The sequence below is a fragment of the Octopus sinensis genome, linkage group LG1 (assembly GCF_006345805.1).
Source record: "Octopus sinensis linkage group LG1, ASM634580v1, whole genome shotgun sequence".
Classification (NCBI taxonomy): Eukaryota; Metazoa; Mollusca; class Cephalopoda; order Octopoda; family Octopodidae; genus Octopus; species Octopus sinensis.
Genome location: NC_042997.1, coordinates 145,224,280 through 145,242,047, shown reverse-complemented (window position 1 = coordinate 145,242,047; position 17,768 = coordinate 145,224,280). Strand labels below are relative to the sequence as shown.

General features: G+C 37.1%; 1 protein-coding gene across 1 annotated transcript in view; it reads left to right on the top strand.

Annotated features, from left to right (window-relative positions):
• LOC115225053 (probable cyclin-dependent serine/threonine-protein kinase DDB_G0292550) overlaps positions 1–17,512 on the top strand; it is a 29,531-nt gene extending 12,019 nt beyond the window's left edge. The window contains exons 3-5 of the mRNA XM_036504620.1: positions 3,838–4,034; positions 11,868–11,978; positions 14,839–17,512. Coding sequence (XP_036360513.1) covers positions 3,838–4,034; positions 11,868–11,978; positions 14,839–16,545 — 2,015 coding nt within the window. The 3' untranslated portion in view covers positions 16,546–17,512. The remainder of the gene's footprint in view (positions 1–3,837; positions 4,035–11,867; positions 11,979–14,838) is intronic.
• Positions 17,513–17,768: the final 256 nt, after the last annotated feature.

Below are 17,768 nucleotides of genomic sequence, written 5' to 3'. Positions count from 1 at the left end.
AGGCCTATTAGTAGAAGACACTTGCTCAAGGTGCTGTGCTGTGTAACTGAACCCAAAACCACATGCTTGCAAAACAAAGTGTCTCAATCACACAGCCATGTCTGCCACCCCTTCCCCTAACACCACCTTTTTCTTATTTGTCTAAATTTAGATTTGTATGTGTTTACCACTTTCAAGGAAATTTTGGGAAAGTAACTGAAGTAGTTTGGCTAGGGATTTTTTGCTATGGTCATTATTTTTGTTGGTGAATTGTAAGGAAGCTGTCTGGACTTGTTACTAAATCGAGACTCGGTTTTTATCTATCATGGCAATCAATTTATTCTATTTCAATGTTATTGATGGTTGCCACTTTGCTAAACAGTGTTGTTATGTTGAAGAGCTCTCCTGTCTCGGCTATTTCTGTGTGAATCAGTTACATGAAGGAAACACTGTTGTATTGTTTGTTTAGGAGTTCACTTTGCAAGAGGCTGTTTGGCAGTACCAATAGTATCAATAGGAATTGCACTCATTCTCAATATTTCTGAAGTAATGGAGACGGCCATCAACAGCAACATTCTCCATCATCGTGTATCTCCTCTCTCTTTCTCTCTCTCTCTCTCTTTAATGGCCACCAGTAAGGCTTCCATAGACCCAAACCTAGTGGAGACCCACCAGTGGGGTTCTTGCCCTTTAGAAAGTCAGTAAAAATAACATTGCTGCTCTAAATTTCAGTAAAGTTTTTAACTATGTTTGTTATACAAATCTACTATCAAAACTTTGTACCTACAAGTTCCATCCTTCTCTCATCTTTTGCATCAGTAGTTTCTTTTCAGGTCATACAATCATAGTGTGTGGTGATGGAGCTCTTTCTCTCCCATTCTGAACCTACTTCAATATCCTCCAGGATTTGGTTTTTGTCTTCCGCTCCTTTTCTTATCAGATCACATCATCACAGCATATCGATAGAACTGTTTCTGTCCCTTTCTCAATCAGATTTGATGAGCACTAGGATTGGGTTTTATTCCATACTCTCTTCTTCCTTCTATATATCAATGACCTACAATCAATGACCATGCAACCATGCATTCTTTTACACAGATGGTACAAACTTTCATTCCACCCTAATCGTCCTCAAACCTGCATCATCCTCATACAATCTAAACGCCACTCACCAAACCAGTACCAATTTCATGAATGGAAACCTATAAACATGATCCAGTGCAGCTTGGCCAATTTTTGTCTCTATCAGCAGGCAAAAACAACTCAGGCACTACTCATATTAAGAAAACAGCTTTGCACCACACCCAACTTAAACATGAACAACACTCAACTTACAGCCAGCTTTCATGGTTGATCCAAATTTTAGGCCCCGCTATGACCAGGCACATTCTCAACATAGTCAGTACTATACCCCCAAAGACTGACCCTTCTTATCAGGGTCTGAAAATATCTAAGCTTCTGACAAGTGCTAATGTTCTACAAGGCTCAAGTAGGACACACAATGGAATACTACTCATATCTGGAATGGTGCTGCTACTATACATTCAGAAATGTTAGACCATGACCAAACAAAGACCACTTAACTGACTGGCATAAAATCACTCATGCTTACAAGAATGCTTTCTCCTATCTGTCTTTTTTACTACAATTGCTATCACAATACCATAATGGCATCTACCCTAGAGTTGGTTGTCTTGTTCCTCCTTCACTCAAGCACTCCCGGTGTGAGTGAAGAAGGAACAAGACCCTCTGTTATCATCTTTGTGTCCAACTCTCTAGGCTTTGCATTTACTAGTCCTTCCTTCCCAAAGTATTATCCCACTAGAATTTCCTCCCCATTTCTTGCTGGTGTTGACTTGCAATAGTTTAAACAAAGCATTAATGGCATCAATTCCAGTTGTCTCAAAGGGTGCACAGAAGTTATGATGGTTACTCTTCTTTCCAGTAAGTGAATAAAAAAAAGAAAAAAGTCATGGTTTACTTCTTTCAAACAGTGGCTGTATTTTGTACTGACACTGTTACTTCTGTATAAATAAAAGTAGGATTCTGTCTGTCCGGCACCCATGTATCTCAGTCTACATTTACTCTACATTGACATATTACATCTTTTTGGAATCAAGATGATCCCAGGATTAAAAATCTGACCTTCATTTGGTTCTTGAACATCCAGCATTGGGATCTGATGTTAGAGCATTTGGGCTGCTATCTCTAGCAGGTAAAGTGACCCTTAGAGGTTTCAAACGGTTTACAAGAGCTATAATAATAAACACAACATTGTGTGTCAGAAAACTGACACACAAGCTTTTTGAATTTAATGCCAAAACTTTGTGACCTACAATAATAAATTCGACATTCTGCCTGTCAACCAAATATGTTGTTCATCCTACTGCTTTACAATGATCTAATGTCACAGTGATACACCTTTTGCCCTTCCTAACATCAACCACTTTACAGAGTGTGCTGGGGGCTTTTATATGGCACCACACAGGCACTTTTACATGGGAACTGTATGGGTGCTTTTACATGGCACCGTATGGATGCTTTTGCATGGCACTGCACATCTACTTTTATGTGGCACCAGCACAATACAAATTTCTCAGGCATAGTTGTATTCTCCTTTTTGTGTAAGCCTAAATTCTTTGGTTATTGGAGGAATGTTTGAAAATTGTCTTACTGATGACACCTATTGAGGTAGAAACATATTGTTGTGCAAAAATGCCGTAAGTCCAAAATGTTTTTTCAGAAAACAACAAAAAAGTTTCACCATTCCATAGCAAAAACACTTTGGCAATTTTTGATATCTTGGCATCCGAAGTGGCTTGAGATACGATAGTTTGACCAGAAGAACCAGCTATTGCAAGCAAAAATAAATATTGAAAAAAAAAATGCATTTGACCAAATTTGGACATACGACAGTTTAACATAATAGAAATGATATGTACACAACTGTCCTCGTATCTCTGACAATATGCCTGTCCTTTCCTTTAATGGTTCATCAACTTTGGAAAGTTCATTAATCATGAAATAATCTCTCTTTTATCAGGTGGAGCTCATTTTGATTGTCATTTGGTAATTCATCATCATCATCATTTAGCGTCCGCTTTCCATGCTAGCATGGGTTGGACGGTTCAACTGGAGTCTGGGAAGCCAGAAGGCTGCACCAGGCCCAGTCTGATCTGGCAATGTTTCTACAGCTGGATGCCCTTCCTAATGCCAACCACTCCGTGAGTGTAGTGGGTGCTTTTTACGTGCCACCGGCATAGGTGCCAGACGGGGCTGACAAACGGCCATGGTCAGATGGTGCTTTTTACGTGCCAGGCGAGGCTAGCAATGGCCACGATCGGATGGTGCTTTTTACGTGCCACTGGCACGGGGGCCAGGCGAGGCTGGCAACGGTCACAATCGGATTGTGCTTTTTACGTGCCACCAGCATGGGGGCCAGGCAAAGCTGGCAACGGCCATGATCAGATGGTGCTTTTTTACATGCCACCGGCACGGAGGCCCGTTGGGGCAGCGCTGGAGATAATTTTAATAAATCAAGAATTTTTATTGCATGGTATCTGATATACCTGTATTTGTCTATGTTCAAATACATTCCACCAGCCATGACTTATTTTCTGAGCTCATTTTTGTTATATATGTGCACACGGACGTGCACACACACACACACACACACACAAACACCATATTGTAGATTGAACATTTGATGAATTTTCACTGCATATGTATTGTTTTGTTTATTTTATATTTATTTATTTTTTTTTATTTCTGTATCTTTCTACATTACATCAGCTAAATTGTCACTAAATTATCATGTCTGGATATATTTAGCATTAAAGAGATATTTCCTTATTGCAGGCCAGAAAGATTGGCAATTATCGTCTACTGGTCTCGACCAAGTCCGTCTGGTAGCTGGTCGGCTACAGAACGAGAACTTTACCCATGTCTTTGCAAGTGACCTTAACCGTGCTGCTGAGACCGCAAAGGTGATAGTAGAAAACAACAAATGCTGTGAACATATTATTATAGTCCATGACAAACGTCTTCGGGAACGGGTAAGTTTTATAACTTCTGTGGATTCTGTGTGTGAGTGTGTATGTGTTTGTGTGTGTGTGTGTTTTATACTTTTAAGGTTTATTTTTTAAGATAGATTTTGTTTCACATGATGTGTTATGTAATATATATATATTTTTTTTCTCTCCTTGTTTTTTTCTGTGTCCCTTTCTGTCGAAGAGCGTAGGCTCGAAACATAAAAGACTTTTTCTATTCCTGAGCGCTATACTAATACATTTGTTTGTTTAAACTTCCCCTTTATATATATATATATGTATCTCCTTCTCTCTTTGTCTCCCTGTCTTATGTCTCTATCTGTCTCTCTTTCATGATCTACTTCTGTCTCTCTTTCTTTCACATACATGCTCAACCAACTTTAAGAACTTTATAAAGTGTTTTTAAAAATTCAATGTACATGCTCTGTACACCTTTACACAGTGATATAAAATCCAAACTTTCAAATCTTTTGTTACTGTATTTATTTTGAGATGCTCTGTATTTCTTTCAAATACTTTAAATATAACAAAGAATTTAGTAAAATAACTTAGTTATCATTCAGCTAGTGTTAGGAACATTAATTGTGACTAAGGTTTGGTGGAAGATTTTAATTCAAAACTTATGAAAATAAGACATTTGTACTCAGAGCTAGAGCCGGTTTCAGCCGGGTTGGTATCAAAAGGGTTAAATTAATCTAGGAGTTACTGTCTTCCCTATAATAAGTTAACCACCAGGGGCACACTAAATGTTAATATGATTTTATAGAAAATGAATTCCAAATTTCTTAGAATTATCTCCCTTTTTACTTTGAATGTCACCAACAATTGCAACTAAGGTTTTTTTTTCTTTGTTTTCTTTCACCCACTAATTGAGAAATTCCTAAGAATATTTTACATATAGTATTCAAAACAATCATTGAATTTATAGCTTTATTATATTCTTTGCATATAGATAATTATTCTATATATCATTTATTTTTGCTTTATGTGTAAACTTTAAAAAAAAGTTTTCTCTTAGACTTCTTTACGGTCTCTTGAAACATTTTCTCATCCTTGTTGATTTATTGTCATCTAATTCTGAAATGTTGCTTCATATTCCCATAATGACCTTCAAGTCTTGTCATTCTTTTGTTCATGTGTCATGTGTGTTGCTAAGACATAGTCTTCTGGGTCAGTGCAGCCTGGCATAGTATTTCAACTATACAGGACTAGTAGATGCGATGTTTACACTTTGATAAAGTGATCTATGGAAGATCAGTAACATTTTGTCTCTTGTATGCAAATTATATATATATATATGAAGTAATAAATATTTATTTAGTATATTAAATTCAGTGGTATTTTCTTTCTTTTTGGTTTTTGTAAAAACACTGATTTGATGGGCTTGCTCTCTGTTTCTATCTCCCAATTCCACTTGTAATGGAATTGTTTAGCCTGAACACGCTTGTCTAGGGTGCCATACAGTGGCACCAAACTCAAAATCACAGTTGCCATGAAACAAATTTTGTAACTACACATTCATATCTACTCTAGGCACAGGTTTGGCTGTTTGGTAAGAAGTTTGTTTCCCAACGACATGGTGTTCTGGGTTCAGCCCCTCTGCTGGCAGCTTGGGCATGTGTCATCAATATAGGTCAACCAAAGCCTTATTAGTGGATTTGATAGATGGAAACTGAAAGAAGTGCATTGTATATATCATTGTCGTCACCATCGCCGTAGTAGTAGTTTAACATCCATCTTCCCTGCTGGTATAGTTTGGATGGTCTCATAGGAGCTAGCAAGCCAGAGGCCTGCACCAGGCTCTACTGCCCTTCTTAATGCCAACCACTTTACAGAGTGGACTGGGAACTTTTCTCATGGCATATTTATGTGTGTGTGTGTGTGTGTGTGTGTGTGTGTATAGGTAGGGTGGTTTGTGTCACATTGCCTTGACATCTTGTGAAAATTGTAAAATGGTTGTCACTATCATTGAAACAGTGTCCTTTATTTCCAATATTCTGTGAAAATATGTCTAGCTTTGGGCGAAAATTACCTTCCTTGGAAACAGGTACTGGTTGGTATCATAAGGATATCTGACCATAGAAAATCTGCCTCAATAAATTCTATCTAATACATGTAAACATGTAAAAGTAGATATTAAAATGATGATAATGTGTGTGTGTGTGTGTGTGTGTGTTTGTACTTCCTTTCTTTCACTGATATATGTTGGTAGTGGATACAAACACCAACAAGGAAACTGTATGAATGTGATATTTGTTCTACACTGGGTTGCAGACACTCTTGTCAGCGCCGCTGTCAGAAATGCAATGAAGCAGTGATTAAGCCATTGAAAATGTGTAACTAATGCCACTATTGTTCGTTGATTGCATTATAAAATATATAAATAAGTCATTAGGAACTATTGAAACTTCGTGCTCACCCATCTGTATCCATTTGTGTATATCGCATTTAGCTCCTTTGCATACGACTGAACGACTCTCATGGGCTACTAGCTTTCTGATTGCCCGCCAGACTGTAAAATGTATGACACCATCAAAGGCTCTTTTTCTTTGTTCATTTCTTTATATATTCATTTGAAGATCAACAAATGCAAAATAGAATAGTTTGCCCTTGACTGAGTTCCTCCTTTACAAGTAGCACAATCATTATGTATGTCTTTATTGTTTTTAAAATCCATTTTCCTATTGCCAATGATACCTTTAGCCATATTTCCCCTCCCCTGGCTATCCTTTAAAAAAATTTTTTAAATTTTTTCACTCATTCATTTTGTTTATAATTTCATCTTGCTGTCGTCATCATATCTCCTGCTGTTTTGCCAGCTAAATATATGACATTTATGATGCTTTTTTTTGCTTTTTTATCATCATCATCATCATCATCATCATCATCGTCATCCTGGAATAAACCAAATAACCATTTTGTACATCACAGCTTTTTCAAGTATATTAGCTTGGTTACAAACTGTCTAACACGTTCACTATGTAATCCATTAGCTTAACTCCATTCCAGTGCATCTTCCTTGCTTTTGTTACAGCGAAACGTTTCTGCTGTGTATACCAGTAGCAAGAATAACACCTTCCTACACAAATTTGACTTGGATTACCTAAACTTCTTTGATATTTTTCAACATATCAGCAATTACTCTAGCAGCTTTCTGTGACTTCATTGACATAATTGTTTTATTCACTATTCCTTGTCTTATTATTTCTACCGTTGGCTTCAGCATTGGATCCAATAGAATATTTCTGTTTATTTTGTGCTATTTATTCAAAAAGTCTGGCATAGTAACACTTATCTGGTTCCTCCCCCCCCCTCTCCTTACTTTGTGCTGTCTTTAAGAATAAACAAACAAGCTTTTATCATTTCTAATACATATTTTCTCCACTGATATAGCATATGTTACTTCATATGCTGCATCGTTATTCAAAACACTTCCTACTTCTCTATCCTCTTTACATATGGTATTGTCAAAATTATTCCTTTCTCTTCAAGTTTAGTAACTGGTGGGCAATCAGAAAGCTAGTGGCCCATGAGAGCTATTCAATCATATTTAAAGGAGCCATATGTAATATGTATGAATGGACATAGATGGGTGAGCACCAAGTTTCGGGGAATCTAGAATTGGAAGAAGTTAATGAGGGTTTGTATTGATAGGAAATAATTGAAGAAGTGTTGTAGTGTAAATGTAGTTACTATGTGGGAAGGAAGAATCCCATTATTGATGAAGAGAAAAGAAAATTCTGTGCACAGCAGGTAAAGGGTCTGAGGTCAAAACATTGAAACCACAGTAATTATCTTTTACTTGTTTCAGTCATTGGTTGGCGGTCATGCTGGAGCACCACTTTGAAGAGTTTTAGTTGAATTGAGCAGTCTTAGTATTTATTTTGTTTAAGTGTGGTACTTGTTCTATCAGTCTCTTTTGCTGAACCAATAATTTATGGGGCTGTAAACAAACCATCACCAGTTGTCAAGCAGTGGTGGGGGCCAAATACAAACAAAAAGGCAAACACATAGGTGTGTGTGTGTGTAACTCATGTCAGCATGGAAAACAGACATTAAATGATGATGATGATGATGATGGTCTTTTGGTTTCCATCTGTCAAATCCAATCACAAAGAAGTAGAAGACACTTGCCCGAGATGCCACACAGTGGAACTGAACCCAGATCATGTGGTTGGGAAGCAAACTTCTTACCACACACTCATTCTTGCATCTATATTTATTTTAACTATGACACTTGCCCAGAGAAAAGAACTTGAAAGATTTCCTCATCTCTTCAAACTTATGTTGTATCTACAATACTGTCCTCCCACAATGTTAGCTTGTGATTTATGAATAGCATCTTGTCACACAGACCTCTCTATTCATCTGCTAACCCTGTTGTGGGTCTTAAGCTGAAGTTAGTCACTATCCTATTGTCCACCAGTAACTTAAATAATATTTTATGACCCAAACTATAACGTTGTTTAGCTCTTGACCAGAACTGTAATCAAAGCTTAGGCTATAATTTGAGGGATATTTCACTACTATTCCTTGCATCCATGAAATGGCTTCTCATAACCGTAAATATGTCTATAAAAGATGACAGGTAAAAATAGTGAACTTAGCTGAGGTTTTTTTTTTTTTTGCTTTCTAAATCAGTACAAAAGCTTTATGATGCCTAAATGTCCATTGCTAGAAAGAAAAATACAGCAGAATAAAAATAAATGAAGAACTACTATAAGAATTATATATGTATAATAGTGTCTTTTTGGCATCTTTATTTTCTTGTCCTTGTTGGTTTTATTGTCAAGTAATTCTGAACTGTTGTTACTCTATATTCCATTAAGTACTTCCACTTTTTGCCGTTCTTTTGTTCCTGTGTCATGTTGCTATGACATATTCCTCTGGGTCAGTGTAGCCTAACATACTATTCCAACGATGGCAAAGTGACGTAAGGAAGATACGTAACAATATTCAATATGATTGTCAGAGATATCGCCAATCTTATCAAATCTCTTTATCCTGTGGTAGTTTTGAAAGATCTCTCGATATTATCAAATCATAAAAGCAGATATAATGAAGTAATCTTTCTAAAATACTGTGTGGTTTTGTATTGCCAGTATAATTTACTGATAACAGCAATGTAAGAACTCATTTAAAATATATACTTCAGTTCTTACTGGTGATAACAGAATAAAATACTTGGACTCTATTTCATTATAGTAGTAGTATTTTCTTTTTCTAATTATTTATATTTTTATATTGTTGAATATAATTTAGCTGTTTAGAAGTAAAAATTATAATTTATAGCAGTGTTCTGACTCTGCTTGGTATTACATTTGTGTATTTAACAAATAATATTGTTGCTTGTACAAAAATCTTGCTAATCCTTTCCAAATTTTTAGGATCCTTAGAGAAAGTGCTCTCTTGTCTCTGTTTCCAATAGCAGTTAGTAAATGGAGGTCAACTCTCATTGGACAAGGTATTCACGTATTGCTGATAGCATTACCCAAGGCTGGAACTGAACTTGGCATTACAAGCCAGTATATACTTAATCAGTTTTGCAATGAAAACACTGCCTATAGTAGTAAAGGTGGCGAGCTGGCAGAAACATTAGCACGCCGGGCGAAATGCGTAACCGTATTTCGTCTTCCGTTACGTTCTGAGTTCAAATTCCGCCAAGGTCTACTTTGCCTTTCATCCTTTCGGGGTCGATTAAATAAGTACCAGTTACGCACTGGGGTCGATATAATCGACTTAATCCCTTTGTCTGTCCTTGTTTGTCCCCTCTATGTTTAGCCCCTTGTGGGTAGTAAAGAAATATATATATTATCTGTGGTACAAACTTAGAGTTAGGTGGAGAGGGCCACAAAGAGTTAATTGTCTTGGCTACGAAATCTGAGTTTTTGTCGGTTGATCATCACTCTGTCAATTATGCAACCCCTGAGAAATCTTGTGTCATATGAGAATTTTACCTTTTTTTGATACCAGCCTACTTGAGACCACTCTTAGTTCTATAACACAAAACTATTTGCTTTAAAGAGTTTTTGTTCGAGCTTACAAGGGAGTGCTGAGAATTTCCTGGCTTTAAGGGTATCACGAAAGGGTTGAAGGCTCAACCTTCCCAAGTTCTTTTACAGGGCTTAGAAAAACTGAAGGACTGCTGCAATAAGTGTGTGAATCTGAGTGGGGAATATGTTGAATAAAATCATAATTGACTGATCCTCCTGTATTTTCTTTTACCCAAAGCCAGGAACTCTTCAGCATCCCCTTGTAAATCGTCTATCGTCATTTTATTTTAGAACCTGCTTAATAATAAAAATTGAGAGCTGCCAACATTTATGACTGTGTTTTCTTGTTTTCTTTCTCCAATTAAGAGGGAAATTCTACCAACCTTAGTAATGGCAAAGTTAGTTATTTTACTAAGCCCTTTAAAATTCTTGACTGTTTTTATTTTTAAATCATTTGAAACTTATGAGCTGTATATTCTGTTAATAATACAATAACAAGTGTGTTAATGTAATTGTTCTAAAGTAAATTACTGAAATAGTTTCCAATGTAACTGTCTCTCTTGTTCAAATTCCCAAAATTTCTATCCTACAGGAAGCAAATCTATAATGCTTTTAGTCTCTCCTAATGGTTAACAGAAAAGTCTTTTTTATGAATGTTTGTTTGCTTTCTTCTGATTCATTAGTGCAGTAGTGTCTGCATTGATCTTTGTTTTTACTTTTTTTTCTATTTGTGTAATGCCAGCACTCCAGTACATGTTGTTATAATACCTTAACTGTAAAATATGAATGTAATCCCTGTGTGTGTGTGTGTGTGTGTGTGTGTGTGTGTGAAATTAATGTGCAAGTGGCTGAGAACTCCACAGACATGCACACCCTTAACATAGTTCTTGGAGAGATTCAACGTGACACAGAATGTAAAAATACTGGCCCTTTTAAATATAGGTACCACTCATTTTTGCCAGTTGAGTGGACTGGAGTAACATGAAATAAAGTGTCTTGTTTAAGACATAACATATCGTCAGGAATTGAATTCACGGCCTTGCAATCGTGAGCTGAATATGCACTGGACACTAAGCCATGCACCTTCACAGCAAATACCATATTACAAAATAACGATTTCAAAACTTTGGCACAAGGCCAGAAATTTCAGGTAGGGGTAAGTCAATTACATCATCCCTAGTGTTCAACTGGTACTTGTTTAATTGACCCCAAACTGATGAAAGGCAAAGTGGACCTTGGTGGAATTTGAACTCAGAACGTGAAGGTAGACGAAATGCTGTAAACATTTTGCCTGGCATGCTAACAATTCTATCAAATCGCTGCTTTCACCGTATTTATTATTATTATTCATGTGTCCTTTTCAAGCCTAGCCAGGCTCATGGGCCCAGTTTCCCAGTTTCTATGGCGTATGTGTTCCCCCCAGCTGGACAGGACACCAGTCCATCACAACGTTACTCAAGAAACAGGAAGAAAGAGTACAACAGGGGTCGTTACCACCCCCTGCTGGAGCTTCGTGGAGCTTTAGGTGTTTTCGCTCAATAAACACACACAACGCCTGGTCTGGGAATCGAAACTGCAATCATCCGACCGCGAGTCTGTAGCCCTAACCACTACCATTGCGCCTCCACCTTTTACCATATTACAAAATATTAAAATGATATGAGTGATAGTGATGTATTAATAATATATTTGTGTCTGTGCAATGCACACTTTGAATTAAATTATGTGCAAAATATTGTTTAAATTACAAACATTTCTGCTTCATTTTTTTTTTTCATTATCTTTCATGTATACAACATCGTATTAACTGTTTATTTTATATTTACTTTTTTTTTAATAATTTTAGAAATTTGGTATCATTGAGGGAAAAGGTTATCGTGAACTGGTGACTGCTGCTAAAAAAATAAATACTTCTGTGGCCAATTATACACCAACTGGCGCAGAAACTCTACAACAGGTAATTCTTTTACATAAGTCATTAATAATAATAATAATAATAATCACCATCATCATATCACTCATCATTATCATTAATCATCAATTACCATCATCATCCTTTAATGCCTGTTGTCCATGCTGGCATGGGTTGGGCTGTTTGACCAGAGCTGGCATGCTGGGAAGCTGCACCAGACTCCAGTTTGATTTGGCTTGGCTTCCACAGCTGGATGCCCTTCCTAATGCCAACCACTTTACAGTGTGTGCTGGGTGCTTTTAATGTACCAATGGCACAAGCACTTTTACATGGTATTGGCTTGAGTGCTTTTTATGTGACACCAACACATAAACTAATAATAATGATGACAGAATACCCCATCGAAGACGATGTACGAGCGTTCAGCTTTTGCCGAACGACCTGCACAAATGATTTGTTTGTAGTGATCAAATGTATGTGTTGTACATTAGCTTGCTCCTTCCATCAAATTAACATTGCCGGAGCAAGTGCACAGTTTGCCACGTATCAGGTGTCAAAGTGATCATAGGGCAATATGAGATGAAGTATTTTACTCAAGAACACAACACACCACCTGGTCTAGGAATTGAAACCATGATCGTGAGTGCACCACCCTAACCACTAGATTAAGGCTCAATAAAGTAACACAACTCGCATTATACACAGAACATATGCTAATATAGCAAGAAACAAGGGTGGCGAGCTGGCAGAAACATTAGCATGCCGGGCGAAATGCTTAGTGGTATTTCGTCTGCCGTTACGTTTTGAGTTCAAATTCTGCCAAGGTCGACTTTGCCTTTCGTCCTTTCGGGGTTGATAAATTAAGTACCAGTTACGCACTGGGGTCGATGTAATTGACTTAATCCCTTTGTCTGCTCTTGTTTGTCCCCTCTATGTTTAGCCCCTTGTGGGCAATAAAGAAACAAGAAACTGAACCCCATAATAAAACATTCTTCAAACCCCCACAAAAATAATAACACAATGTTGCACACACACACACACACACACACACCACACACACACACACACACACACACACACATAAGGAACACAAAGCTACACCAGTGGGTGCAGCAGAAACTTATATGAAATTACAAAAGAAAACTTTTCATAAGAATATTAATAAGGCTGGTGTCACGTAAAAAGTATCCCATTCCACTTTGTATAGTGGTTGGTGTTAGGAAGGGAATCCAGTCATAAAAACCATGTGAAAGTGGACTTCACCGATGCTGGTACCACATATAAAAAGAAAAAAAAAATCTGTAAAGTAGTTGGAGATATTCTGTGAATGAGAAGGCCCAGCAAGTAAAGTGAGATAGCAGCCATGGCCGATGCCAGTGGCCCATTTAAAATAAAGTACCCTTGAAGTGTCAGGCAATATGATGTGCTTGAGAGATCTGTTGAGTCAAGTGAAATTGTAGTTGAGGCCAGTGCCGCCTGACTGGTACCCATGCTGGTGGCATGTAATAAGCACCATTTGAGTGTGGGTTGATGTCAGTGCTGCCTGATTGGCTCTCTGTGCTTGTAGCATGTAAAAAGCACTATGTGAACGTGGTCGATGCCAGTGCCCCCTGACTGGCTGACTCCTGTGCCAGTAGCATGTAAAAAGCACCCACTATGCTCTCAGAGTGGTTGGCGTTACGAAGGGCATCCAGCCGTAGAAACATTGCCAGATCAGATTGAAGCCTGGTGCAGCCTCCAGGCTTGCCAGGCCTCAGTCAAACCGTCCAACTCATGCCAGCATGGAATGCGGACGTTAAACTATGATGATGATGATGATGATGGTGGTGGTTGGCATTAGGAAGGGCATCCAGCCATAAAACCATGCTAAAGTAGATAGTGGAACTTGGCACAATAATCTGGCTTACCAGCTCCTGTCAAACTGTCAGCAAGTGTTGAATTACAATTTGTAAAAAGGTTGGCAAATAAGCAGAGGTAGTGTAATGTCAAGAGGACTCTTTGGTCTCAAAATGGACATGGTAACCTCTCAGATGCTGGTGCCATGATAAATGCACTCAGTGCTCCTTGTAAAATGGTTGGTGTTAGAAAGAGCATCTCATTGTAGAAACCATGCCCAAAATGAAATGTACAAGCAAGATGTTCTTGTAATCCATGTAGAAGAGAAGATTACAAAACCCCATCCACTCCATTGCTAAATTTAACACCCCTACTTGGCAGATGATGATAAAAAGGTAAAAAGATCCTTCCAGAGTCATAGACTCAGAGCCAATTTCTGTGGCATATATATTTCTCCCTGGATGGGATGTTAGTCTGTCACCAGATTACTCACTTTTGCTAGCTGAGTGGACTGGAACAATGTGAAATAAAGTATTTTGCTTAAGAATACAATTTGTTGTCCTGTCCAGGAATTGAAACCACTGTCTTAGGATCACAAGTCCAACACCCTAACCACTAAGCCACATGCCTCCACTACTGGGCACATTTCATACTTCTTGCAGGATTCACTCAGTAGCAAGCATCCAAGTTAGGTTTCTTGTTTTAGGATATCTTCCCTCCTCTCCTAAGGCTTTGTAATGGGTCATGGGAGGTTTGTCCTTTCTCTTGGACTGAAAAAGATTTTAAAAATATTATCAGTTTTAAGTGTTAACCAAAATATTAATAAATCTGTCAAGATGTTTATATAAAGAGCTTAAAACATTTTCATTCACTAGTTTAGTTGGCATGTAATAATTTCTTCTTTAGATCCTGATTTTTATTGTAATAATTTTGTGGAAGATACACTCTAAAGTGATTTATACATACTGACTAAAAGACACTTTTATATAATTTATAATTGTTTTTTCCAATTAGTACCATTTTATTAAAGCATTGTTTTACTGAATATATCTTTTTTTTTTTGTTTTAGATGCAAGAAAGGGCAAAATCATTCTTCAAAGATTTGTGTGATCAAATACGTAAAAGCAGCCAGGTAGAAGATGGCAATTATGTACCTGCACCAATTAAGCGCCGCTATATAGATGCAATCAATAGTACAAAACAAGAGCATGAACAGCCTAAAACTGATCAGACTGATTGCTCAGTAAATATAAAACCAGTGATAACAACTGCAGCTTACGATGATAGTGAACACAAGCGGAGAAGACACACACATGCTAAGCATCACAACAACCCAAATTCAAAGCTGGAAATTGGAATCGTAAGTGAAAAGAGCAGCAGCAGAATAAAGCATTCTGTCCCAGCAACTCTCAGCGATCAAGGAATCACTGTAAATTCTAATAAAAGTTCTGGGACGATTTCTTCAGTTCAGGAATTGACAAATAGCAGTAGCAGAAATAAGAACTGTAACGATGGATGTACTCCGGCAGTATCTGCAGGAACAAGGAATTCTTTGTCATCTTTGGAAAGTAATAACACCGAACTGAATGATGGCTGTGAAAATGATATAATAGCAAAGCCTGAAAATAAAAACAGTGCATCTATTAACTCAGTTTCTTCCTCTTTGGTTGTGGTTGAAACAGCAAGAGTATCAAAAAACTCTTTGCCTGTAACGCTTTTGGACAAAGGAGCCAATAATGTTAACCCCAATCATACTGGATCCAATGGTGTAAATTCAGCCATTGGGTCTGGTATTGCAAAACCCGGTGATATTAGGTTAAACAATAATAATAATAATAATAGAACCTCTACTAATGACAGCAATATTGTTGATCATACTGATGGTGCATCAAATACTAGCAATGGGAATGGTAACCTTGGAGGAAACATGAAAAGGTCAAACTCATCAAGTAGTTCTGGTTTCTCCAGTCTCCAGGAGGAGAGTGAGACACTAGATTCTGATGACAATAGTATCACAGCTCATTTGGATGATGAATATGAAGATACTCTTGATAATGAAGGTGATGATGATGATGACGACGATGATGACGATGACGACGACGACGATTTTTGTTTTAAGAATTCTGATTCCTGCTATGACTCTCCTTTCACAGTACCAGTTACAGATGCTGAGGTTCGAGGGAGCATCCCATGTCCAAAGACAACAAAGCATGGCTGTCCCAATGTATCGCTCTCTCCTCTACTCGAACATCGCCACTCTAACTTCTCCAGTATGAGCTCTGGTCGTAGCAGTAGTTTTGATGATGGGGATAGCTGCCATCAAAGTATAGCTGACGTCTTAATTGTTAGCCATGGGGGATTTTTAAAAGAACTCATTCGAATTTTTATCGATGAACTTGAATGTAAATTTCCCGGTGGTAAAAGCCATGCTCTACGTGTGTCTCCGAACACTGGTGTTTCAAAGTTTACTATAACAGTGAGTGAACCAAATAAAATTCTTGCAACGTGTTTGCTGATCCATGATAAAGACCATCTACTGAATCTTGGCTCCAATTCAACTCTGCCTTCTATTCAAGCTCCAAAAATATATTCTTCATCTCCAGCTTGTTCCCTTCCCTCTCCAATTCCACCACCATCCAACTATAACAAAACCAACAAAAATGTTAACCATTGTTGTTCCACTTCTCCTCCCCTGCAATCCCTATCACCACTTTCATCAAAGCTTTTAGCTAAAATAAAACCATCAACACCTAGAGATGTGGCCCAAACATCTTAAATAACTATGTGAAATTTATGTCAAACTTTAAAATTACAATGATTTATAAAAAGAAAGAAAAATTATCTGTAGTAAAAATTATAATGGACATAGTAATTTTATTTGGAGAGCTATGCTAATGTTTTCAAAAGCTGTTTTCAAAATGATTATGAGTTGTTTAAAGGTGATAAAAGATGATGGAAGTTATGATGTTTATATTTAAAAAAGCAAAAAAAGCAAAAACAAAGAGGTATATAAATGAAAAATAAACCAACAATTCTATGTTCAAATTGCAAATTGTATCAAAGTAGTTCCAGAGCAGCAATTTTTAAGGGTTGTGTCTGACCTACTTGATTAATAGTAGAGTCATTTTGTATTCAATTTCCACTTTGTTTCACATATTTCAAGCCTTTTCTTGTATCACAGATCTGTGCCTCATTAAATTGATTGTGCATATGTGTGCCTCAAATGGTGTGCTCATCCCCAACATCTCTTATTTCCCTTAAGCTTTTGACTATTTGTGATCCAGCCTCGAAAGGTAGGAGGAGAGTGATATATGTCACCAAGGTGTAAGCTACCCTCATTTTCGTTCATTTTTTTTTTCCATCCCTGTGTGATCCTTTCATCTAATTGAACACAATTTTTTTTTCTCTCACATAAAATACATAAAGTAAAACAATGTTTCTCTGTTTTAGTCAAATCTGTTTGAGCTTGAAATTATTAATTATTTTTCCATTTAAAAGATAATCAATGCAAATTTTCTGTATTTCTGAAACCCTCTATTTTATTAATTTTTTTTTTAACCTTACCTCATTTTTCTTTCTTTGTACTAGTATGTTTGTTATAAAGGAGGAACTGTATAACAGAGAATCTCTTTTAATATCTATGTAATGAGGCTAGCTAGTTACCCCAGACATAATGTTTTTTTTACATGTATGCATTTGGAAACTAATAGTATATGTCTTTTCTCATTCAATTTGGGAAAAAACAAAAACAAAACAAACCGGTTTGCAAATTGTTGAAACAGTTACACTAGTAAGTTTCAATAATGATCAAAACTTATTCCTTGATATGAATGAATGGATCTTGTGTCAACTTCAATAAATTACAGTTCCACTTGTCCAATCAGTGGAGCTCTGTACTCATTGTGTAATAGTGTAGGTGGCTGAACATTCCACAGCCACTTGTATCCTTAATGTAAATCTTCAGGCAGAATCAGCGTGATGCTTTGTGTGTGTAACAAA